This window comes from Pleurodeles waltl, chromosome 3_2, assembly GCF_031143425.1.
Source record: "Pleurodeles waltl isolate 20211129_DDA chromosome 3_2, aPleWal1.hap1.20221129, whole genome shotgun sequence".
Taxonomy (NCBI): Eukaryota; Metazoa; Chordata; class Amphibia; order Caudata; family Salamandridae; genus Pleurodeles; species Pleurodeles waltl.
Genome location: NC_090441.1, coordinates 97,114,534 through 97,141,837, shown reverse-complemented (window position 1 = coordinate 97,141,837; position 27,304 = coordinate 97,114,534). Strand labels below are relative to the sequence as shown.

At 45.4% G+C, this 27,304-nt stretch overlaps 1 protein-coding gene across 4 annotated transcripts in view; it reads right to left on the bottom strand.

The window, feature by feature from the left end:
* Positions 1-27,304, bottom strand: part of CLIP2 (CAP-Gly domain containing linker protein 2) — a 400,768-nt gene that overhangs the window by 225,562 nt on the left and 147,902 nt on the right. For all 4 annotated transcript variants that reach the window (XM_069226902.1, XM_069226900.1, XM_069226903.1 and 1 more), the window contains one exon: positions 26,613-27,151. In XM_069226902.1, coding sequence (XP_069083003.1) covers positions 26,613-27,151 — 539 coding nt within the window. The remainder of the gene's footprint in view (positions 1-26,612; positions 27,152-27,304) is intronic.

Here is a 27,304-nt window from a genome sequence, read left to right as displayed (position 1 = left end):
CACACTGAGACTGACCACGATAGAGTCCTGAGCACACACCCAGCATAAAACAATCTCCACACTGTGAGTGAACACGACAGAATCCTGAGCACACACCCAGCATAAAACAATCGGCACACTGAGACTGAACACGATCGAATCCTGAGCACACACCCAGCATAAAACAATCTACACACTGAGACTGACAACGATAGAGTCCTGAGCACACACCCAGGATAAAACAATCTGCACACTGAGACTGAACACACCAGAATCCTGAGCACACACCCATCATAAAACAATCTACACACTGAGACTGACCACGATCGAAACCTGAGCACACTCCCAGCATACAACAATCTACATACTGAGACTGACCACGATAAAAGGAGCACACAGCAATCATAAAACAATCTGCACACTGAGAATGACCAAGACAGAGTCCTGAGCACACACCCAGCATAAAACAATCTGCACACTTTTGAGTGAACACAACAGAATCCAGAGCACACACCCAGCATAAAACAATCTGCACACTGAGACTGAACACAATAGAGTCCTGAGCACACACCCAGCATAAAACAATCTGCACACTGAGACTGAACATGATCGAATCCTGAGCACACACATAGCATAAAACAATCTACACACTGAGACTGAACACGATAGAAGGAGCACACAACAATCATAAAACAATCTGCACACCCATAAAACAATCTGCACACTGAGACTGACCACGATAGAGTCCTGAGCACACACCCATCATAAAACAATCTGCACACTGAGACTGAACACGACAGAATCCTGAGCACACACCCAGCATAACAGCATACAACAATCTGCATACTGGCACTGAACACAACAGAATCCTGAGCACACACCCAGCATAAAACAATCTGCACACTGACACTGAACACGATAGAAGGAGCACACAACAATCATAAAACAATCTGCACACTGAGACTGAACACGACAGAATCCTGAGCACACACCCAGCATAAAACAATCTGCACACTGAGACTGAACACAATCGAATCCTGAACACACACTCAGCATAAAACAATATACACACTGAGACTGACCACCATAGAATCCTGAGCACACACCCAGCATAAAACAATCTACACACTGAGACTGACCATGATAGAAGGAGCACACAACAATCATAAAACAATCTGCACACTGAGACTGACCCCAATAGAGTCCTGAGCACATACCCAGCATAAAACAATCTACACACTGAGAATGAACACAATCGAATCCTGAGCACACACCCAGCATAAAACTATCTACACACTGAAACAGAACATGACACAGTGAGCATGCAACAAGCATACATCAACACAATGAGACAAAACCCATGACACAAGGATCATACAACCAGCATACAACATCTGCATACTGACACCGAACACGGGACAATATGAGTTCACAACCTACAGACAACATCTGCATACTGAAGCTGAACATATGACCCACTGGGTACATACAATTGTACACTAAAACTGAACTCTAGACTGACTGGCCTACGGCCAGCAGATAATAACATATACATTAAGACTGTTTGCATGACCCACTGAGTATACAACCAAATCTCATCCAGCAGACACCAACCTGTAAAGTGAAACAGAATACAGGACAAAACAATTTACAGAGCAAGGAGGCCATGTAAATGGTATTTGCTGCGCTCTGGAAAACTACATATTTTAACATGACATGACGTGACATATTCTTACCCCCACAAATGAAGGAGTGAGGAGGAAAAACAACACATTTTAAAAGAGTCAGAGCACCTTCCAGGAGAAGAAAGGTGATCACAGCATCTGACACCAGGAAGATCCTATAATGGAGGCCATCCATTCCTCACGGGGAGGCAGAACCTATTCCTGCAGTGCCCTTGGCAGGATCTCTGAGTGTACAGTCTGTGGGGAAGGCAATAAATTCACCCCTCTGGTTAGAATATCCCATAGTAGAGTTGCTTTGAATCTTTGTCAGCAAAAATACAACTTATAGATATAAAACTGTGGACAGCCTACAGTTATCATGGCTTTTGTTAGCCTGTAATCCATTGTGGTAACTTCTGATGGCTAGGTAAATTCTCAAATTGCCACAAGAATGCTGGACCTATGCTGCCCATAGTCCTAGTAACATCAGAGGTGGTGCTCATACCACCAGGAAGCAGTTGAACAACGCAAGGAATGAAGGGCCAGATGCATCAAAGGATTTGGCATTCGCAAAGGTACGAATCAATAAATTCCAGCGTTTCCGAATGCAAAAAAAAACTTTCAGAATGTATCAAAGGCATTGCAGTCCAATTTTAGGGAATCACATTTTTTGCGATTCCCTAAAGTTGCGACTCCAAATAGGGAATCGCAGTTTGCGATTCCCTAAATAGGAAATCGCAAATAGGGAATTCCTATTTGCGATTCCCTATGCACATGTAACAAGCATTTCCTAAATGTGAACTGAACTGGGCATTTAGGAAATGCTATTACCACCAACTCCAAGTAGGTGGTAACCATGTACAATTCTAAGATATGCATTAAAAACATGTGCACATGTTTTTTGTTTTGGGGTGCATCAAAGGGGGCCTTAAGCCCTCAGCACCCTTGGTTTTCCATTTCCTAATTTGCAAATTCCTAATAGGAAATCGCAAATTAGGAAATGCAAAACCATTACGAATGGAGTCGCAATCCCTAATAGCTAGTCCCTAATATCGATTGCAAATTTCAAGAAATCACTATTAGGGAATCGCTATTTTGTTACATAGCATTTTGCATTCCCTAGGGAATGCAAAATGTGAGTTCGATACAGCTGGCCCAAAGTACAATCAACACAGGTAGAAAAGAACAATATTAATGAAAGAGGCTAAAAAACGGCCCAAAAGAATTCAGCACGAAGGATAATTAAAAGCGGCTTCAGATGAAAGCATCCTGCCTCGCCGATCTGTCTTCATGAGACGTGGGCTCACTAACCACAGGTGCAAGGAGAAAATGGTGCCGGTGAGCCCAAAAAGATGCCTTGGGACTAAAGATGCTGGGTCGGCGCAAACAAGTCACATAGGAGCACTGGCTGTATTATTAGAAAGGCTTTTTAAGTGCATGCTTTTCCGGACGTAGACATGCAAATTAGAAAATAAAGGCTCTGGTGGGCAGGACTGACGTGATAACGCATCAGGTAGGCATCCTGGATGACCGCAGTGACCTCGGCGTGTGTACGTGTAACTGTGCTGACGGAGTTTTATGTTATGAAGGTGACGAACTTTGTACAGGTTGGTGCCGTCAGAAAACAGTTCTCCAAAAACTGTAGATGATTATCAAAACAGTAAAAGTGTATTCTGCTGCATTTTTTAATCACTGATGGTCATATGTACGAACACATTTTCCCATAGACTTAGAATGGGCAAAAATCTTTGATACATCTGGCCCTATGTTTCTGAAAACATCGCAAATGTGGCTGCGCCAAAAGTGTGAAGTTTTGAGAAGGCTTGACGATGAAAACACAGGAGAGAGCGGAGATGGCGTTCCCCTCCCCTTCCCATGTCTGCTCGAACTGCTGTGGTTGGAATGGCATTCTTACCGCAGCGGCTGTACCTCTGCACAAATATACACATTACACTGACGAAACACAAATATACCTATTACACTGAAGTTTTGGGGACAAATAAGTTTACTTTTAGTGCACTTTATATGTGCAAACACACAAGCTACAGTGCGCTGGGACACCACGACCCACCAAGGGTGCTTTGCGAACCCCAATATCGACAACTACTACTGAACTGCCGAGGATAACGATGCGTTGAGATGATACAATGAGATGGGACACAACACCATGTCGGATGGCACTGGCTTGCGCAGATAGTAGGTAATGACTCTATGTACTCCACTAGGCTCCCAATACTGAAGCAGTTTGTTACATCTTAAGGACTATGGGGGTTATTCTAACTTTGGAGGAGTGTTAATCCGTCCCAAAAGTGACGGTAAAGTGACGGATATACCACCAGCCGTATTATGAGTTCCATAGGATATAATGGACTCGTAATACGGCTGGTGGTAAATCCGTCACTTTTCCGTCACTTTTGGGACGGATTAACACCTCCTCCAAAGTTAGAATAACCCCCTATATAGTTGCAGATGGAGATGAAGCAGAGCTTATCAAATAAACTTTACAAAATCCCATAGGTTATATCCTATAGTCATACATTTTTCACTCCATATGTAGTAGGGTCAACAATACTGTTCTTCCTTCTGTTTTCTAACTTGTCATATGATGAGCCCAAATATTTTCCCCCTCTTTCTGATTAAGTGGGAGCCTAAGGCACTGCAGCAGTTGAAGTCACTAAACCTCTCAAGGTGGGCAGATTTGTTTGTAGCTCGCAGTTGTTTGACCATCGACCAATTTAAAGACGGATGGGTTGTGACGCCACTATTTGCATTTTTACACAGGCTCAGACATGCAGCGAAAGATCTAATCTCCAGGTTCCCATCTGAACCACCTGTAATGTTGACAACCGACTCCCCACTAAACTATATGGAGCAGTGTGTGAAGCGGGTCCTGGATGCATCAGGGACTCGCGTGAACAGTGCGAGGGCGCTTTGGGAGAGGGTGTGGCGGGTGAACAATGGCGCTATTGCTGTAATTTAACGCAAAAGATTTAATTAAACTGTAAGCATACATGAATACATTTCAAGTTTATTCATAGAAGATATTACACGCCAGAAGGATTGAAAGCAATGGACTTGAGGGTGGATCCAAAGTGCTTAAGGTGTGGAGATGCAACTCCCACATTCTTGCATTTGGCCAGCATCTGCCGCGGGCCAGCGGACTACTGGGTTAAGGTGACATGTGAATTATCGAAAATGACAGACCACAATATACCGTGTACGCCTCTAGTGGCAGTGCTGGGATATGGAAAAGACAGCTCAAAAGGAATATGAATATTTGCAGCTATAGCCTTTATGCTGGCTAGGAGAAGGGTGGCTGTCCACTGAGACAGTGGGGGAAGTACCCAAAATTGATGTCTGGATTGCAGAGATGACCTACTGCAATGATAACTTAGAAATCGATGCTGAAACATTGCCATTAAAATCCTTACTGAAGGGCATATGGACCCTTCTTTGTACCTATCTGAAGGGCAGGAGAAGCAATGGTGCGGGAAGGGAGAACATAGGGATTGATCCTTGGATAGTGTGAAAATATTTGGGCTCATCATATGAAAAGTTAGAAAACAGAAAAAACAGAAGGAAGAACACAGTATTGTTGACCCTACTACATATGGAGTGAAAAATGTATGACTATAGGATATAACCTATGGGATTTTGTAAAGTTTATTTGATAAGCTCTGCTTCATCTCCATCTGCAACTATTTAGTCCTTAAGATGTAACAAACTGCTTTAGTTGAAATTCCGTTGAACAAATGCTTGAAAGAAAGTAGACTGCAACCAGATTAAAGTTGGCCATTCTATATAACGAAGATTGACTTCATAACACATGATTCCTGATGTTATTCGGCCAGTCCCTTAATGCAAGCTTCAGAATTTGTTGTAGGTGTGTTACGCAGATACTACTGAAACAATGTTTTATAGGTCAATCACAAAGTGCCTATATAAAAAACACAGGGCATTAGTATTTTTGCAATATGTTTCTTGATTCCTACAATACCACCCTCATGTTTAGACTGTGCTTTAGGCTTATCATGACTGTTACTGAATTAATGAGAAACTAATCACAGAGAACAAACAGTTTGGATCATGCAGAGAGTTAAGGCATCTATCTTTTCCTATGGAGATTCACTGAAGATTTTGCCTTCCTGGAGCTGACAAATACCCCACTTCAAACTTCAAGCCTGCAGTGTTGATATAGATCATGTAATCCTGATGGAGCTTACAACTCTTACTACCAGCCCCTTTAGGATTACCGAGCGCTCAGAATGATGACCTAGGAGTGATAGATGGTAAAGTAATCGTTTGCGCCAATAGCCATGAATGTAAAGTCTTCTACCAAACTCCATAGGGATCCACCAACACTTGTTCCATCTCTGGGAGGATATCTACATTTGGCATGTATCTGCTTTGGAACTCCAAAAAAGAAACATTCAAGAGACGGCTGCAATGCCAACTGTGCCACCTAGTGTCTACCTACTGCGTATCTGGCTTATTTTGATGACCCTGAAACTCTCGTTTTGGGTTGCCACTGAAATTTGGCAACCAGATTAAAAAGCATTGTTCCTTCATCAAGCCTGACCAGCATGCTATGTTTAAGAATGTTTAAGAAGAATTTATAAAGTTCCTGTAAAAAATTGATTTAGAAACAACATGAGTGGAGAAGCAGGTATTATATAAAATTGTGTAGGACTTACGGCAGACATGTGGCCTAACTTTGTTTAAAGTTTCTAACTTTCTATGAGTTCCTTGCAAAGAAGACTGAAGCAGACAAGACTAAATACCTAATGACACTGCTGATCAAAGTTTTAATTAACTTATGCCTGTTGAAGTGTGGACACCTTAGTAGCTGCCGGAATTATAATGATTAAATAACAAGCTTGAGGAGAATGAAAAGTAATTTTTATATATATATATATATATATATATATATATATATATATATATATATGAAATATTAAAGAAAACCCAAATTTGTATATATAGAGACGTGAAGGCTCCTCAAACCCTCACAATGTCGTGCTGAGATTTGACTGACTTCCAACACTTCAACAAGAAAGTGTTGGCAGCCATCTTGGCACTCTGCTTCAGCAGAGTCCCAGAAAAAAAGATAAAAAATAAGAAAAGAGGCCAAGGTAGGGGCTCAGGTCTCCCACTCTTGCTTTAAGAAAGCCCCCAGCTTTGCCGGGTCCTCGGGGCATGTTAGAAATAAAGAAGAGGGGTGCATGGGGCCCTGCTCCTGGGCTTATTTATGACCCAAGGACTGCCAAATCCCCGGGCCTTTATTTCAATAGTATGAGGGGGGCATGCGCCCCGCGCTCCAGAGACCACCACCTCTGAGGGGCAAAATGAGTGAATGATATAAGTGGGGGTCCTGCAGGCCCCCCACAGCTCCAGGGACCACCACCTCCCCAGGGCAAAATGTGTAAAAGAAATAGGGGAGGTCTTGTGGACCCCCCCTTGGGAACAGCCATCTCCCCGGGGCTAATACTTTATTATATGCGGGGTGCATGGTCCCCTCGCAGCCCCAGGGACCGGCACGTCCCCGGGGTGAAAGAAAGAATGAATGCGAGGAGGGCCACGCACCACCTCACACACAGCCCTGGGGACCGCCACCACCCTGGGGCAAACATTCAATTACATGTGGGCGGGAAGCGCCGCCACCCGCAGCCCCGAGAACTGCCACTTATCCAGGGCAACCTTTCAATTACATGCCCCCTCCCCCCCACAGCCTGAAAACCGCCACCCCCACTGGGCTGAAATAAAAGAACGTTGGGGGTCCGTTGCGGACCCCCAGCCCTGGGGACCACCACCTCCCAGGGGCAAAACAACACTGGAGCGGGCCTTCAAGGAGCCACAGATAGCCCTGGGGACCACCACCACCAAGGGCTGGCTCACCCGGGGACAAAGCTATTTGCTCTGACTTGGCAGGAGGTTTGACAGCACCTGCCACATCACAGCAAACACTCCGTTTCCAACAGGCAAGTGCTGTCAAATAGCTCTCGCTTGCTGAAAGTGGAGGTTTCCTTTGTTTCCCAGGTTGCAGACATACGGGCAGGGAAACAATTGCTCTAAAAGACAGGGAGCAGCTCCCTGTCTGTGACAGCAATGCTGGCTCCTCCCGGAGACGGGGAGCTGGCTGGGACCGGGGGGCCTTCAGACTCCCCCGCGGTTCCCATAGTGCTGATGGTGACATGGATGGGTCCCAGGGGATGGGGTCCCAGGGGCGGAGATCGGCCCGGGGAGTGGAGTTGCGCAGCCCCCTTGCTCTCCAAAAACAATGTTAAGGCCGGGGGATGGGGTCCCTAGGGCTGAGAGTGCCTAGGGAGGGGGGGCCATTTGGCCCTCTTCCCCCCAAAAAAAGTTACGGCCGGGGCAATCTCGTCCCTGGGGAGAGGGGCCCAAAAAAATAAAATTATAAGGCCTAGCCCCGGGGAATGGGGTCCCTGGGGCAGAAGTCAGCTGGGAGAGGGGGGGGCGCGTGGTCCCCTTCCTAAATTTAATGAATGCTGGGCACTGGGGGACGGGATTCCCGGGGCTGAGATCAGCTGGGAGGGGCACTGTGGCTCCCCCCATTAAATTGTAGTGTGCCCTAGGAGATGGTGTCCCCGGGGCTGAAATCGACCGGGGGGGCTGCACATGCCCCACTACCCCACACTGGCCATTCATCCAATGAGGTAGCACTTATTAACTAACCAGTAGAAAGTGCTCCCTCTTACACCCACTTTCACACCCACATAAACCCTCTCACACCCACTCTCACACCAAGACAGATACTCTCACAGCCACTCTCACACCCAGAGAGAGCCTCTCACAACTATTCTCATACCCAGAGAGACGGGCCCTGCAGCCAACTCCCGCTGTGCATGGCCAAAGGCAGTGCACTGCGCGGGGCTGGCTGATTTGGGGGGTTGGGTGCAGGGTCTGACCGTAGGCAAGGCCCTGCGGCCAACCCTTGCCGCACATGGCTGAAGGCTAAGCAGGGTTGGGTGTTTATAGGGGGTTGGCTGCAGGGTCTGACCACAGGTTAGGCCCTGTGGCTAACCGCAAACCACCAAAGGCCGTAATCGGCAGTGGTTGGATTAACGTATAGCAATAAAGATTACTTTACGTTAAAAAAAAAACATAGAAATTTACTGAAAAGAACCAAAGGTTACAAGGATGTTATAGTTAGGAAATAGAATTTTAAAAAACTTTAGAAATTCACTTAAAAAAACAAACGTTACAGGGACATTATAGCTAGGTTATGAATTTACTCACCCAAAAGAAGAGAAATTCAGCAGTTATAGTTAGTTATTTCAAGTAGCTTTAACTTGCCACCTAGCCATGCACTGCTAAGTAACCCAGATATTAATTAACCCAGATATTACAGCACGCATGACAACTTCTATAATTTTATACAAAATATAAATGAAGAATTAGCAGTTATATCAAGGAAGAAAAAACTTTGCATGGCGGGGGCGCGAGTTATAGTTACCTTAGGGGGTGAAATACAGCTACTAGAAATAACAGCAACTATAAGTGCTGAATTTCTCTGTTTTTTGTGTGAGTAAATTCAGAACCTAACTAGTACGCCCCTGTAACCTTTGTTTTTTAAAGTAAACATACATATATATATATATATATATATATATATATACATATATGGAAAATGTCACTTACCCAGTGTACATCTGTTCGTGGCATTAGTCGCTGCAGATTCACATGCTGTGCACATCCCGCCATCTGGTGTTGGGCTCGGAGTGTTACAAGTTGTTTTTCTTCGAAGAAGTCTTTTCGAGTCACGAGATCGAGGGACTCCTCCCATTTCGGCTCCATTGCGCATGGGCGTCGACTCCATCTTAGATTGTTTTCCCCCGCAGAGGGTGAGGTAGGAGTTGTATATGCTAGTAATAGTGCCCAAGCAATGGAGTGAATACGTATGTACATAATGTAGTTTAAAGTAATATATATATTTACAAATATACAGATGTTCAAGATCAACTTCTAAACGGCTACAGGCTCCCGGGGAGGCGGGTGGGCGCATGTGAATCTGCAGCGACTAATGCCACGAACAGATGTACACTGGGTAAGTGACATTTTCCGTTCGATGGCATGTGCAGCTGCAGATACACATGCTGTGCATAGACTAGTAAGCAGTTATCTCCCCAAAAGCGGTGGTTCAGCCTGTAGGAGTTGAAGTTGTCTGGAACAATGTTCGTAGTACTGCTTGGCCTACTGTGGCTTGCTGTGTTGTTAGCACGTCTACACAGTAGTGTTTGGTAAATGTATGCGGCGTAGACCATGTAGCTGCCTTACATATTTCTGTCATTGGAATATTTCCTAGAAAGGCCATGGTAGCACCTTTTTTTCTAGTTGAGTGTGCCCTTGGTGTAATAGGCAGTTCTCTTTTAGCTTTAAGATAACAGGTTTGAATGCACTTAACTATCCATCTAGCAATGCCTTGCTTAGAAATTGGATTTCCTGTATGAGGTTTTTGGAAAGCAATAAATAATTGTTTTGTTTTGCGAATTAGTTTTGTTCTGTCAATGTAGTACATTAACGCTCTTTTGATGTCCAATGTATGTAGTGCTCTTTCCGCTACAGAGTCTGGCTGTGGGAAGAACACTGGTAATTCTACAGTTTGATTTAAGTGGAACGGTGATATGACTTTTGGTAAAACTTTAGGATTTGTTCGTAGAACAACTTTATGCTTGTGTATCTGAATAAATGGTTCTTGTATGGTAAATGCTTGAATCTCACTTACTCCTCTTAAAGATGTGATGGCAATTAAAAATGCAACTTTCCATGTTAAGTATTGCATTTCACAAGAGTGCATGGGTTCAAAAGGTGGACCCATGAGTCGTGTTAAGACAATGTTAAGGTTCCATGAAGGAACTGGTGGTGTTCTTGGTGGTATAATTCTCTTTAGACCTTCCATAAATGCTTTTATGACTGGTATTCTAAATAGAAAAGTTGAGTGCATAATTTGCAGGTAAGCTGAAATTGCTGTAAGATGTATTTTAATGGAAGAGAAAGCTAGCTTTGATTTTTGCAAATGTAGTAAGTATCCTACGATGTCTTTGGCAGATGCGTGTAAGGGTTGAATTTGATTGTTGTGGCAGTAATATACAAATCTTTTCCACTTATTTGCATAGCAATGTCTAGTGGTAGGTTTCCTAGCTTGTTTTATGACCTCCATACATTCCTGTGTAAGGTCTAAATGTCCGAACTCTAGGACTTCAGGAGCCAGATTGCTAGATTCAGCGATGCTGGATTTGGGTGCCTGATCTGTTGTTTGTGTTGCGTTAACAGATCAGGTATGTTTGGTAGCTTGACATGAGGCACTACTGAGAGGTCTAGTAGTGTTGTGTACCAAGGTTGCCTTGCCCATGTTGGTGCTATTAGTATGAGTTTGAGTTTGTTTTGACTCAGCTTGTTTACTAGATATGGAAGGAGTGGGAGAGGGGGAAAAGCGTAAGCAAATATCCCTGACCAACTCATCCATAACGCATTGCCCTGAGACTGATCTTGTGGGTACCCGGATGCGAAGTTTTGGCATTTTGCGTTTTCCTTTGTTGCAAATAGATCTATTTGTGGCGTTCCCCAACTTTGGAAGTAAGTATTCAGTATTTGGGGGTGAATCTCCCATTCGTGGATCTGTTGGTGATCCCGAGAAAGATTGTCCGCTAGCTGGTTCTGAATTCCTGGAATAAATTGTGCTATTAGGCGAATGTGGTTGTGAATCGCCCAATGCCATATTTTCTGTGCCAGGAGACACAACTGTGTTGAGTGTGTGCCTCCCTGTTTGTTTAGGTAATACATCGTTGTCATGTTGTCTGTTTTGACAAGGATGTGTTTGTAGCTTATTATGGGTTGAAATGCTTTCAGCGCTAGAAATACTGCCAATAGTTCTAAGTGATTTATATGAAAATGTTTTTGGTGAGTATCCCATTGTCCTTGGATGCTGTACTGATTGAGGTGTGCTCCCCACCCTATCATGGAGGCATCTGTTGTTATTACGTATTGTGGCACTGGGTCTTGGAAAGGCCGCCCCTGGTTTAAATTTATACTGTTCCACCATTGAAGCGAGGTGTATGTTTGGCGGTCTACCAACACCAGATCTAGAATTTGACCCTGTGCCTGTGACCACTGTGATGCTAGGCACTGTTGTAAGGGCCGCATGTGCAACCTTGCGTTTGGGACAATGGCTATGCATGAATACATCATGCCTAGGAGTTTCATTACTTTTTTGACTTGTATTTTTTGATTTGGATACATGGCCTGTATTACATTGTGAAATGCCTGAACCCTTTGTGGGCTTGGCGTGGCAATCCCTTTTGCTGTGTTGATTGTCGCCCCTAAGTATTGCTGTGTTTGACATGGCAGAAGGTGTGACTTTGTGTAGTTGATTGAGAAACCTAGTTTGTGGAGGGTTTCTATGACATACTTTGTGTGTTGTGAACACCGTTCTAGCGTGTTTGTTTTGATTAACCAATCGTCTAGGTACGGGAACACATGTATTTGCTGCCTTCTGATATGTGCAGCTACGACTGCTAGCCATTTTGTAAAAACTCTTGGCGCAGTTGTTATTCCGAACGGCAACACCTTGAATTGGTAGTGTACCCCCTGGAATACAAACCTTAAGTACTTTCTGTGTGAAGGATGTATCAGTATATGGAAATATGCATCCTTTAGGTCTAGTGTTGTCATGTAGTCTTGTTGTTTGAGCAGTGGGATTACGTCTTGTAATGTCACCATGTGAAAGTGATCTGATTTGATGTAGGTATTTAATGTTCTGAGATCTAATATAGGTCTCAGGCTCTTGTCTTTTTTGGGTATGAGAAAGTACAGAGAGTAAACTCCTGTTCCTTTCTGTTGGTTTGGTACTAATTCTATTGCTTCTTTTTGTAGCAACGCCTGAACTTCTAGTCCTAGAAGATCTATATGTTGTTTTGACATATTGTGTGTTTTCGGTGGTACGTTTGGAGGGAATTTGAGAAATTCTATGCAATAACCATGCTGGATAATTGCCAGGACCCAAGTATCTGTTGTTATTTCCTCCCAATGTTTGTAAAACTTGCTTAGTCTCCCCCCCACAGGTGTCATGTGTTGGGGATGTGTGACTTGTAAGTCACTGCTTATTATGAGGAGTTTTGGGACTTTGGAACTTTCCTCTATTTTTTGGGAACTGTCCCCCTCTATATTGTCCCCGAAAACTTCCACGCAGATATTGGCTCTGATAAGTGGGCCTTGTTTGTGAGGTTGTGGGTTCTGTGCTTTGCCCTCGAACCCCCCCTCGAAACTGTGTTTTTCGAAATGTGCCTCTGATCTGTGGGGAGTAGAGTGCGCCCACGGCTTTGGCCGTGTCAGTGTCCTTCTTAAGTTTTTCGATAGCAGTGTCCACCTCCGGCCCAAACAACTGCTGTCCGTTAAATGGCATATTGAGCACAGCTTGCTGTATTTCTGGTTTAAATCCTGATGTACGCAGCCATGCATGTCTCCTTATTGTCACTGCTGTGTTGACAGTTCTAGCAGCTGTGTCTGCAGCATCCATAGCTGACCGTATCTGATTGTTGGAGATACTCTGTCCTTCTTCAACTACTTGCTGTGCTCTTTTGTGGAACTCCTTGGGCAAATGTTCTATTAAATGTTGCTTTTCGTCCCAATGAGCCCTATCATATCTGGCCAACAAAGCTTGTGAATTTGCAATACGCCACTGGTTTGCTGCCTGTGCCGCCACCCTTTTGCCCGCTGCGTCGAATTTGCGACTTTCCTGATCTGGAGGTGGTGCATCTCCTGAAGTATGTGAGTTTGCTCTTTTGCGAGCTGCCCCTACCACAATTGAGTCTGGTGTTAGCTGTTGTGTGATGCACAAGGGGTCTGTTGGTGGCGGTTTATATTTTTTCTCCACTCTTGGAGTAATGGTCCTTCCTTTTACAGGCTCCTGAAACACTTGTTTGGAGTGTTTGAGCATCCCAGGTAGCATGGGAAGACTCTGGTACTGGCTGTGTGTGGACGACAGTGTATTAAATAGGAAGTCGTCTTCAATGGGCTCTGCATGTAGGCTGACATTATGAAATGCCGCTGCCCTCGACACCACTTGTGCGTAGGCTGTACTATCTTCTGGTGGCGACAGTCTAGCTGGATAACAGTCAGGACTATTATCTGACACTGGTGCATCATAAAGGTCCCATGCGTCAGGGTCATCTTGACTCATCCCTGTGTGGGTCGGGGATTGCATCATAGGTGGAGTGGCTACCGGTGATGGTTGCGGAGAGCATTGTGAAGATGGTGGCGGGGTTACTTGTTTAGCCACCTTTGCCTGTGGCTGCTTGTCTTTCTCCTGGAAGGCAAGTTTGCGTTTCATCCTAATAGGAGGGAGAGTGCTGATCTTTCCCGTTTCTTTTTGGATGTGGAGCCGTCTTTGGGTGTAGTCCGGCTCCATTGCCTCTAATTCCTGTCCAAATGTATGTTTTTTCATTTGTGAGGACAGTCCTTGTTCCTCTGTGTAGGAACTTGATTTCGGTTCCGAAGCCGGATGTTTCTGTATCGAAACCTTTTCGGCTACTTTTTTCGGTTCCGACAAAACCTTTTTTGTTTTCGGCGTCGTGGTCTCTCGGTGCCGACTCATTTCGGTGCCGCTGTCTCGGTGCCGAACCTGCTCGGAGCCACTATCTCGAGCCCGAGATTGCTGTGTGGCGGTATCTCGACCGGAGTCGGATGACTTCGCCACCAGCGTGCCCTTTTTCGGTGCCGATGATCGGTCACCTATTTTTCGGGTTAAGCCATGGCCTGTTGGCGGTGGCGTCCCCTGGGCTTTTGTTGTCTTCTCGTGAGTTTTATGTTTCGACATCTTACTCACGGTTTTCGGCGTTTCTTCGGGATCGAGCTCGTCCGAGTCCGATTCATGGATGGAAAAGCTTTCTTCTTCCTCCTGGAAACGCCCTTGTCCTGTCGGCGCCGATGCCATCTGCCGTCTTCTTGCTCTTCGGTCTCTTAATGTCTTCCTCGACCGAAACGCTCGACAGGCTTCACAGGTATCCTCCTTGTGCTCTGGTGACAGACACAAGTTACAGACCAGATGCTGATCTGTATATGGATACTTGTTATGGCATTTTGGGCAGAAGCGGAATGGGGTCTGTTCCATCAGCCTTGAAGAGACACGTGGCCGGGCCGACCAGGCCCCGACGGGGGGGGGGTCGAAAAAACCCCAAAGGGCCACCGGAGCTCTTCACAAGTCGGTGTCGATCTGTTATAACTAACCCGATACCGAACGCAAACAATACTGACGATTTTTCCGAGATTCTAACTAACTTTCCGACCCGAAACACAGAGCGAAAAGGAACACGTCCGAACCCGATGGCGGAAAAAAAACAATCTAAGATGGAGTCGACGCCCATGCGCAATGGAGCCAAAATGGGAGGAGTCCCTCGATCTCGTGACTCGAAAAGACTTCTTCGAAGAAAAACAACTTGTAACACTCCGAGCCCAACACCAGATGGCGGGATGTGCACAGCATGTGTATCTGCAGCTACACATGCCACCGAACATATATATATATATATATATATATATATCACACTCAGACGAGTGTGAGTTGTGTACAGTAGAAATGTACTCACTGACGTACACGCTGTGCCTTCGTGATGTAGGTCAATGGTATCCTGGCTAGAGCAGACAAACCTTCTCTTCCAAACTCATGTTTCCGAAGGCTGCGATGAAGCTAAGTATTTGATTATTGCCTGTATTCACACCCTTTAACGTATATACATTTCTAATTAAGTGCATCCTGAGAAGGATTGCTAATTACCATCTAGCTAATATGGCAATGCATATGAAGAGGTATTCAAACAACGTGAAATAAAGCCGCCTAACCATGAAATATTTGCAGATTACTACATTTATTTGTGGACGATACATTAAACCCTGGCAAGGAAGGTGACATTACAGCAGTCAATCTCCTTATGACAGATGATGGCATATTTACATTTTAGTACAGGAAGGGATTATATAACAAATCATGTACAAATTAAACCGCTCTTTGAAGGGATTGAAGAATTGAAAACGAATCAGAGGGACATGTGCAGGCAGTTATACAACTATTAGGCGCTTGTGGTACTGCTAATGCTTCCAAGCACAGGCATCTAACTATGCAGAACTGAGCGATGACTGCCTCACTTCCGGGTAGGCTGGCCACTCTCTCTACATCATCACAGACGTTCTAGGCTTTTCACTGACAAATTATTGCTTCCAGATGTCTGACTCCAGTCAGGCCAATGGAACTGAACCAAGGCTGCAAAACTCAGAATATATTCAGGGGCGGCTCCTCCATGAGGGCAGAGGAGCGTCACCCCCCCCCTGCCAGCAGCGACAGCTGCAAAACTTTTACCAAACAATGATAATAAACCTGGAGAGAGCAGGCACAGGCTCCCAGTCTGCCTAGGGCGCTCCCAGCCAATCCTGAAGCTGCTTTGGGCAGCATCAGGATTGGCCGCAGGGCAGGCTGGTAGCCTGTGCCTGCAGGGAGGAGAAGGAGAAGCAGGAGCGGAGCAGCGCGCAGCAGTTAAGATAAGGTTTTTTAATTTTAATTTGTGATTTTATTTTAATCCCCACCCCTTCTACTTACCGTGAATATATTAGGTTGTCTACAGAAAGCCCAAGACTGGAAACAGTGACCGTCATGACATGGAGTGACGTGGCCACACTACCTCAGGGTGTAGGGCCATGCCTGTGCACCTTTGTGATTAAATATATAGGCACAGGTTTGAAGGGCACTTCAAGCCGCCTGGCAATGGCAGTACGTGCAGTAATGGGGAGGGAAGCGGACAACTTAAGTCAGAGAAAGTGCTGCAGAGCTCTGTTTGAGGTCTTATGAAGAGCTGGGAAGACAGGGAATCAGGAAAATGACAGAGGGCTAAAGAAGAATAAGAAGGCCAAGAAAATATGCATGAGATACAAAGCAGCACATAGGGATTCACGGCCCAAGAGTGTGGTTTTGCAGAGGATACACGTCATTCACAGTCTGCTTTCACTTCCCGAGGTCCACAAGTAAGGAGGCCAATCAGTACGTTAAGTAGCGAGATCCGGTAAGCCTGGCCTACCAGCAGCCATTTTAACATTATACAATATAAATTTGGGGGAAGCCGGTTGGTTTGGCACACGTTGTCGTATGGTCTCTGGCAACAAATGGAACTACTTTGTGTGTGGGTGTGCACCTTGTGAAAGGACAGAGTTCCTCTCAGTGAAGTTAGCCACTGGCTAAAGTGGAATGACTCAATGTTCAGTGCTGTACAGTGGTAGGACGAAAATGTAAATGACACAAAGACCAATGGATGCAGAGGACAGGAGACCGCTCCTATTAGTAAGAACATTATATATAATTTTAGTAAAATCAAGTTGCCTTGGCTACAGCCAGACCTAAAAACGAGTGATTATGCAGGGTATATAGCCTGGTTATACACCCTGTTAGTCTAGCAGAGCAAGGAGCTAGGTGGTGCAGGGTCTAGATAACTATCCCAGCAGACCACTGATTCAGATGAGTAGATTTCTCGGTCCTAAGATGGCTCCATCTATTCCATCTGAACTTGCACCACAACAGCCCTTATAATACTTCAGTACGTGCAACAAAACACTACAACTGTTCACTGTCACTGCACATACTGGTTGACTACAGAGTCCTGGGAGCCTGATAATCACCAGAAAGCCCCTCTTGTATTAGGGCACAGGGTGTTCTGGGCAAATACCTCCCTTCCTTTATAACACTGGTCCTTCACATCATCATCTCCCCAGCTGCACAGGCAAGAACTAGATACCAGGAAATCATAGGCATGATGTACGAAACACTTGTCCCAATTTTCGACCAGTAGAGAATTTTACAAACTGACCTAAGTACTAATAGCTTGGTTCTTAAAATTTTGATCTGGAGTGGTTGTAATCAGAACAGCCTCAAATTGCGTCTCACTAGGATTGGTGATCATAGGGATAGTGGCCTGCAAGGGTCATCAGACGACCATGTCTGTGATCACCTTTAAATATATATATTTTTTAAAGCAAATGCAGCCCGTTTTCCATAAAGGAAATGAGTCTGCATTTACAGCTTTTTTTAAAAGCTTGTTCAGGAATTGGCAGTGGTCCTCTGGACCACTGTCTTACTCCTTGACAGACTTGACTTTTTTATAGTCACAAAGGCACATTAATTGCTTTCTCAACTTTGGAGTTAGTAACTTTTCAATGTTTTATTCAAAACCTTGATACATCTTATAGCGATTTGGTGTTTGGTATACGGTTGCAAAAGTTTATTCATACCTAAAATGTGACTGATACATAGAATAAAACTAATTTGAACAAATTCCAAATCCTAGCGTTTGCAACTGTAAAATAGGCTCATACATCTGGCCCTATGTCCCTTCCCACAGCAGATGTCACGGTGTCACAGTCTGGCCCAGGGCTACAAGGATGGAGTTCCAGGGAATGGGAAAGCAGTGAGTTGTGGAGAGGCATTATCCTGAAGTGAGTGTCAAGGACTGCGAATCGAAGAGGCTGCAGGACATGTCAGCAGAAATGGCAGAGAAGGCTGCTTCGAATTGGGACAATACATTTAGAAAAACGTTTCAAAGGCGTGAAAGAAGACTTAAAGAAGGGAAGCAGCAAGTAAGGAGAAAGATGGCAGACAAAGAGAAGGCGAAGATGAGGAGTGATCTTCAAACAGCATAGAGTATGATGGTGCAGCTGCCTGCATAGGGGACATCTCTCACCTGACTAGAGTACAAAGCAAGGAACACTTCTATCCCACACCTGACTTGGTCACGGCGCTCCCTGCCAGCTGCTGGGCGGGCCCTGCATCCCGCTGAAGTCACGCTTCTTCCTCCTACGAATGGAGGTATGCTCGAGATGCTCTGAAGTTGGGAGGATGGACCTGCCATTCCATAGATATTACTCGCCATGTCTTTGCCTCGTGAGCTCTAAGTCATAGGGCTCCCAAACTTAACTAGTTAGTGCTACAGGCTTCCCAAAGATACCCCTGCATCTGTATGATGTCACAGGTGAACACGTTGACATCTATGGCAAGAGTAAGAGAAGGGTAAGAGTTGAGGGTCATCAGTGCCTCCAACAGAGGAATGAACAGTGGGCAAAATGGCTCAAAACAGGAGGACCTATTTTCACAACAGGAGTCTTTTGGGCAGATGCCAACAAGGGTCCCCTAACACTTCCAGGGTGATGTATGTTTTGGCCGAAGGTGAATCAACATACCGGAACCAAAGCAAGCCCTTGGACGTGAGTAATGGGGTGTATATGTGCAAGAGACTTACAGCACATAAAGGATGGTACCCGACAAAGGCAGCGTGGGTTTCTCCCATTACAAGGTTCTGCTGGGAAATTAACTGCTTAGTCTTTGTGAATGTCCAATAATGGCCCTGGACATACTGCTGACAGTGCAAGAGGGCTGAGAGCAGTGTGGTAGAAATTTACATGGCATCTGCACAGCAGCGTCTAAAGACTGCTTAGTCTACACCTTGCTGCTTCGAAAGCACATGATAAATACATCTTGAATCTCATGAATTTATGCAAACGGATTGAAAATATATCAATTCATTTCTCTGTTGAAGAAACCCTTTTACATCCTTTGGTGGCGCAAATTCTTACTGCCCTACATAAGGTGCCCCTTTGCTGCCCCTTGCCCTCACAGTCTAATACCTATGTAATTCAACACAGGTAAACATCAACAATGGTGAAACTCAATACTGAGAGATCCTGAATGACACCCTAAACATAGAGAGTAATTGAATCTGTTCCTACACTCAGGAAAGGGTGATCCCATGACTCAACACAAACGAGTCCAAATGTCAAGACAGAGACGATACAACACATCTTCCTTGAACAAAAACAATCCCACTGCATGAAACTAAGAGCTGTGTAGTTAATCAGGTAATCTAAATAATAATCACACAGCTTCTGTGGTAACTTGGACTCTCCTGGTCTCATAACTATAGTGTCAATTTTCATACTCATACTTGAGTACTTCTAATGACCCTTCCACTCCTTTCACCATTCAAACCGAGATCCATCTCATCTCCCAGTCCATCCTTATTTGAACCCTGGTGTGCTGCTTCCATCTGCCACATCCACAACAGCATCTTCCACCTTCCTCTAGATCATCTTACCCAACAATGAATCCATCAACCCACTGTCGCCATCTCCCCCTCTCTCGCCTAGAGCTCTGTACTGTATAACCCTGAGCAAAGGGCCAAAACTGCCATCAGTCAGCTTTATCTAGAGTTTAATACCACAGGTTTACCTTATTTAAGTGCTGTAACCCAATTTAATGGTACTCCATTATCGGCGTCAGACAGTTGCGGTGTGCTTGCTATCTAACAACAAATCACACAGAGATGTCAGCACTCAGCTCAGTAAGCTGTCTTTGGCATTCTTATGTTGCAAGAGTAATCGGATGGCATTAATATGAGACATAATTTATTCAACCTTGGTAAAGTGTCATGTATTATGTGTTAGACTATGACATACAGGTGATTTCATTACATCACCTGAGGGACTGAATTTTGTCATGCAAATGTGTGAAATTCAGCAGGGCTCCTGAGCAAATGCAGCTATCGCATGCATGCCAGCTCTTCTCCAGCTAATCATATGACGTCTGAGTTAAGGCATGATGAACGGATGTACTCTATGGTTCCTACTGAGCGTGCTGGACTGCACGGTTACTCTCAAGGTACGGTGATGGGCGGTAACATCAACAGTCCACATGCGGGGCATAGCAAGGGCGACCTGGCCTTCATGCACGCAAGGAAAATGGGCCCTAGTTCCACATTCGTGGTAAACTGCAACCATAACTGGGGTCCAGAGGGCACTACTGATTGCTGTGCCCCTGTGTGCAGTAAGTGTGCAGCCAGCGTGCAACGCACCTACATTAAGAGACTGGCCTCGTGAGGGATTAAAGACCACTGACCGTGGAAGTTAAAGGTACCTCAAGTCACTGGTGCCATAACGTCAGTGCTTAATGTAAGCCGGTGGCTGCAGGTAGGGCCACCGGCACTCACAGGCTCCTATTTTTTTCTTATCACACTTTGACCATTGCACCTTCTATGAAACACGAGCATTGAGCCTGTGATCTCTTATTCAAGACTGGCAGAACTTAACCTAGCGGTGATCCCACGCTTTAAGACGGCACAACAAGGAGGATGGTCATTCCGTGTACTGGCACTCACCTTATGGAACAAACTCCCTAGACACCTAAGGATAGAGTCTAACCACTTTAGTTCTGGAAAGCAGCTCAAGTCTTGGCTGTTCCAGCTGTAAAGGTTGTTTCTTCTGCAGGCTATGTTTCGCGCTGAGCAGAGACCTTTTAAGTCATGGGCAAAGTGGGCTCTGGTCCAGGGCCCCGGCCTTTCAGGGGGTCCCCTGATAGAGCTAGCTCTGTTCTGCAGACAGCTTTTCTCTGCTTACTTTGAATAATTCTTAAACAGATTGTTTGAAATACCGTTTTCGTTTATATTTAATGTGGGTGATGTGTGACAGTCTATTACAGACATTTTGCCGAGAAATTCTGTGTTCATGCTTCATGCAACACCCATTAAAAAAGTTTATTTTAGATCAAAACAGGACCTCACATATTAGAAATGGGAGGGTGTCACAGAGAGTATCTGCAGTGATATTAGTGAGCTGCTGCTGTGTTACAATATTGAAAACACGTCACTATCCATGAATGAGATATAAATGCATTTAGAGTTTGGACAGTGTGCCTGTGCACTGTGAGTGATCTGGCCAAAGAGGGCATGAACGAGCTGAAACTGGATCATGAATTTAAAACTGTTCTGAACAGGGGCCCCCAAAATATGCTTTGCCCAGTGCCCCAAAAATACATAAGGTGTCCCTGGTGCTGACAAGGCCCTGAGGTACGGTAGCCAAGGGCGATATAAATCTTTTTTGACATAACATTTGCGATGCCTCGGGTAAAAAAGAGGGATGGAGACTTCTGTGCTGTGGAGCCGGCGTAACAAAAGCCCCTGCTACCTCCGCGGTGCAGGGGGAGGGGCCCGAGCTCCAGGGGGCCCCCCAGGCACTGTGCACGGTCCCCTGGCCTGAGAGCTCCTGACTGGGTCTGGAGCTTGGGGGCAGGGACGGCTTTCGGGCAGTACGCCCGGTGTACTGACTGTGGTGCGGACGCTGTGTTTAAAAATAACTTATGGGTTTAGAAGCACTGAGCTTCCTTGTGCATCCAGCAGTTTTCAGGCAACAATAAAAATGTCAAGATAAGCCTGGTGATTAAGGTTACTGCTGGTGAGGGATCTGAATTTTGTCTAGTGGCAGTTCTTACTCATCATAAAGTAGTGCAGAGGGATAATGTGCCTGCTGCAAATAAGGTGTACCATGCAGATCACAAAACTGTGAGTGAACTATGAGTAGCATTTCAAAAAAACAAAAAGAAATGTATGTCAGAGAGGGGCTATGGAGAGGTGAGGGGCATTGTTGGAGAGTGTTAGCGAGGGAATTCGTGGAGGAGGTCATGGGGGGGTGCCACAAAAGACTGTCGCGCAAGGTGCCACCAGCGCTAAGGCCGGCCCCAAGTGGGTGGGCCCCTTCATGTATTTTGCAGGACGGACCCCTCGAGTTTCGTTACGACACTGGAGCCAGGGGACCAGCAGACAGATAAAGATGAACCAGGCCTTCTCGCCACAGTGCCTGCTACCTGAAAGAAATGTAAATGTGTGCAAGTGGTTAAACTGCACTTGTAGCAGCTGCTTGGAAGCCAGTGCTGGCTTTGATTTTGAAAGTCTTTCTGCGAGTCCCACGTTAAGGAAAAGTTGGAGATTTTGCAAACAGTGCGCGAAGAGTGTAAAAATATATATTATTACTGGACAGCATGTTTTTTTGAGTATTGCTGCGCTAAAACTGTAATCTTTCATAAAAAACGAGAGGCCACCCAGATCAAGTAGTTTTTTGTAAATCGTCGGCTAGATAAGGCAGCATTGTAACTTGAGGATTTTGTAAACTGCAAGGAGAGATACGGACCATTTTCAACACAATGGGCCTCGTTATGAGTCCGGCGGTCCATGGACTGCCAGACTCACGGTGGTGCTCGGACCGCCGCCGACAGGGGCGGTCCGACCGCCATATTATGACTGTGGCGGAGCCGCTACGGTCTGACCGTCGGCACCGCCAGGTTGCGGCCATCCAATCTGCCAGGACAGCGCTGCAAGTAGCGCTGCCCTCTGGATTACGACCTGCGTTTCCGCCAGCCTTTGCATGGCGGTCCCACTGCCATGCAAAGGCTGGCGGAAAGTGGGTGCCGGGGATTACTTGGATATATTTCAGTCTGTGCATACGGTTTTCCATAAAGTTATCTGTACACAGATAATTCTGCGTTAGGCGCACAAATTGTTTTTTTGTCATGAAACTGTAAGAATATTTGCAAGTTTCTTTAAATTGGATGTGTGCCACTCACAGGCAAATCTGCATTCTGTGCCACACCACTTGCATATCTGCTCTGGAAACACATTGGGTATAACAAGAAAAGCATAACTACTTGTCCAAGAATGCAAAGTGCTACCGGAAAACCGTCTGGACTGGCTGGTCTCACACAACATGAGGTCACATGGGAGCTATATTTAAACATATTGCCAAGCAAAGGGGATTGTCAATACAGACACATTAGGTATTAAGGATGGTTCCACAGAGGGCAGAATTGTTCGGTATCTTGTGTCATTCCTGTATACTATCCTTCTTCTTATAGAAGTCTCTGTTTCAGCGAGATCTGTTTCAGTACTGGCACCTCTGAGTGTGGTCTGGAGTGGTGCTATTCTGCTCGCGAGATCTGACGTCATGGTATGTACGGCTTGGCGTACAGAGATTACGCTTTCCAAAAATGGCTGCAAATTGTGCACCAACCTTTTGCGAATGGAATCTGATTTGGAAACCAAAGTATGTACAGAGGTAAATTCACAAACGTATCAAATTGCAAGGGGTCACAGAAAGACCTAACTTATTAATATTAATCAGGCAGCTCGACTTTTGTGGCTGAGTGAAGTAAGGAGGGAAGAGAGGGAAGCCAATGAGATACCTGTCAAGCCTCCCCTTATCTTGAGTGACTGTTATCTCTGGCCCAGTCTTAGCCTGTTAGCGTAGCGCACGTTGCATCGGGAGCTGTCTTAAGACAGGTTCTTGGCCATTATTCTGCACACATGAGTATAATTTCAGATATTTGTCTAATTACATGGACATATCACTCAAAGTACTACATAAGACACAGAAATGGCAATAAGCAAAACGAAAACAGAAATGTCAGACATGGGTGAACGTAACACTTGGCAGCTGTATTTATTAAGAAAGTCATTGCATTTCATTATTTTAAGACTCTCTCTGACACAAAATGAATTAATTACCATTTTTAATCAATGTCACAGCATAATTGAAGGGCTGCAATGTTTAATAAGCGGGAATGCATTGATATGCATTATGTCACATTTGTACACATTTATGTACCACTGTCTACGACCCGTCTTCCTGCAGCCATGGTGCTGAGCATGACCTGTGGACAGGAGGTGTGGTGTGCAGGCTCTGCAGGGCAGTGACCAGAAGATCTTAGGGGCAAAGACACTTATGGGCAGAGTTATCAGACCAGTACCTTTAAAAGAAAGGTCTTAGCAGCAGTAACAACGATAGGTGGCATGTTCTTTAGGCAAGTAGCTTTGAAAGACACTGGGCCAGGATCGCTGATGGATGGTTAGCTCTGATGGTCAGGACCTCCGACGACAGCGTCGCTCACAGAGCCAGGATCACTGATGGTCAGGACCTCTGGCGATAGCGTCGCTCACAGAGCCAGGATCACTGACGGTGCGCACTGATGTTCAGGAACTTTGATGATAGCCTCACTCACAGAGCCTATAAACATGATATGAGGGGCGGCTCCTCCGTTAAGGCGGAGAAGCGTTGCCCCACTAGATTTTGGGAAAAGGGGAAATAAAATATTTTTAACGTTATGTTATTAGCATTTTATTTCTCCTGGGAGAAGGGGTGGGGCTGGGCTGAAGAGAGGGGGCTGTGAACACAAAGTGTGCATGTCTGTTTGGCCGCCGTGTTGGGCCGGCCATAAAGACATGCACACTTTGCATGTTCTCTACCCGGCAGTATAGCACAGCCGAGTGGAGAACGTGCCCAGGTTCCCATTCCTAGTCTGAGCAGTGAAGCAGGCCACTCAGACCAATCATGACGCTGCTGTTGCTGGTAACAGCAGCATCGTGATTGGCTGGGAGCCTGGGAACAGAAAAAGGACGAGGACGGAGGGGAGACGAACACTTCTCCTCCACAGGTAAGCTTTTTTTTTTTTTTTTTATATCACCCCGTTCACTCCCCCAGCCCTTCCCTACCCCACCCCTACTGCATGGTGGCCGCCACTGCATGATGTACGGATTCTTGTGTCTAACACACCCAGATCATGGGCATATTTTAAGTGCAGTAACTTGGATATGTTTGGACTGGTACATCTGGTGGTGAGAACAGATCCTATTTGTGACCTGTGGAGCATTTAAGTGTTGAGAATTTCAAATCAAGCATCAAGTCTCACTATTCCACTTAGTTCAGATTTCTAACTATTGTTCTTGGTGTGCATTTCTCTCAATTCTGCAAAACAGACATTTCCACCTAGTATACGTAGTATCCATTTATCAAGGTTCTGCTTTCCATGAATGTATTTCCGTTCTTCGTTTCTTGAATATCTCACACTTTGGTTCAGTATGATTTTGCATGACCCACGACCCACTAATGTTGTCCCCTAACTTGTGCTACTGTCTGCCTTATCCAAGTGGAGCAGAAAGGTAGGGGTCTTCAGATCCTCTAGTACTTTTCTGCAGCAGCAATGGCTATGTACCACACTGGTTTCATCAGTACTCAGAAGAATTCACTTGATGTGCTCCAGCATAGTATATTTTGGTTGCACATGTACACTGACAAACAAAATGGCTATCACCTTGATTGCGCTGTCAGATAAGTAAGGTGCATGTTTCTCGTGTGCAGTGCCAGAGGTTCATGGCCTGGACCCTTCATGTGAGAAGGGTTCAGATACCCACCTCAAGGGTCAAAGAAAAGTCCTTAGAGAAGATCCCAAGAATAACTTTTATATAGTGCTTGCTATCAATGTTTTTGCTATTCCGTTGCACTAAATAACTGCTATCATTGTCCACACTCACGGGAACTGTTTCACAACTTCAGAAGCATTAAAAGCCTCATTGAATCTGAAAGAATTCAAACCTTTGGCTTGTAGGTCTCAAGCTGAAGTCAGCAGCCACAAATGAACTTACTCAGCCTTCTAAGAGGGACATCAAGTGGCTTCTGGCTCAGCTACACCACGTAATACCAGCAGGCATATTGGTTCGTTCCAACAGAATCTGACACCACCACTTCTCTTATGGGCCTGATTCCTTTGGAATAAACGATTATGAAAAGTAATCAGGCGCTGGGCTTGAAACATTGGGCGCACACAGCAAGATCTCCACCCCCTGAAGCCTGTTCCATATTACATTGATAGGTACTGCACTGAAAAGAGGCCTGTCGGGCGACTTTAAACTGCTCTGAGACCCTGTGGATAAAGGTTGGAGAGGGGAAAGGAACACAAGAAGACAGAAGGAAGTGAAGATGAAAAGAGAGGGAAAAAGGAAATTGAGGCGTTGAAGCAAAAACTGGGTGAGTGAGAGGAGTGGAAGGCCAGTACAGATGTGAGAGAAGAAGTGACACAGTTATACTCAATATTGACCATTTACTTAAAAGTAAGTCAACGAATAGTGCACTACTTGTATAACTGTCGCTAAAAAGTCATCTTGAGTTGACTTCACCTGTAGAGCTTTTGGCCAACAGTTTAGGGACTGAAACAGCAAACAAACAAACGTGTTACAGCACACTTCCAGAGCAGTAACTTAAGGATAGCATCCAAAATGTACAAACAGATAGTATTATTTTTGGCTTCTGTGACTGTGCAGGACTCACCAAGACACGGTCCCCCATGCGCAAGTCCTTGTCCCCTTTCTTCACAGACCCGCTGTCTGAAAGGTTGGATCCAGATTCATTTCCAGTCTTCATGGAGCTGTTGAGTACGCAATCCCTCAAAGGGACTATCCGAGTGGTGAGGGGCGGTGTGGCAGTGCCAGAAAGCAACGACAAGTTCTGGGTAGTCAAAGACTCTACAGACAAGGCATCACTCCCTGAGCCTTCGGTGGTGAGCTGACGGGTCAGCTTGGAAGGCCGCGTGAAAATCCCTTGGAGAGGCTGGCACTCAAAGTACCGCACACCACCCACGGACCCATCGTTCTTGCCCACCAGGTCATCCAGTACCACGCCAGCCCACTGGCCTGGAGCAAATTGCGTCTCTCCCAAATAGTGGATCACACCTGGCTTGACCCCGTTCACCCACACACGCTCGCCCACCAAGAAGTCTCCCACGAACTCGTCGCCCACTTCCGTGTATTTTGAGGTTGACTTCTCAGCACTGAGCGATGACGTCGAACTCTGTTTGTGCAGAGGCGATCCTGTTATTGGAGAGAATAAAGGGAGAATGAAAAGAGGAACTGGACTCTAAGAGTAACAAATATGCATCAGAAACACACATTGTTTAAAAAAACACCAAGGTTGTGGTTATCTAGCAAGCTGCCAACACACCCAGCAGTTGTAGTAAGTAATTT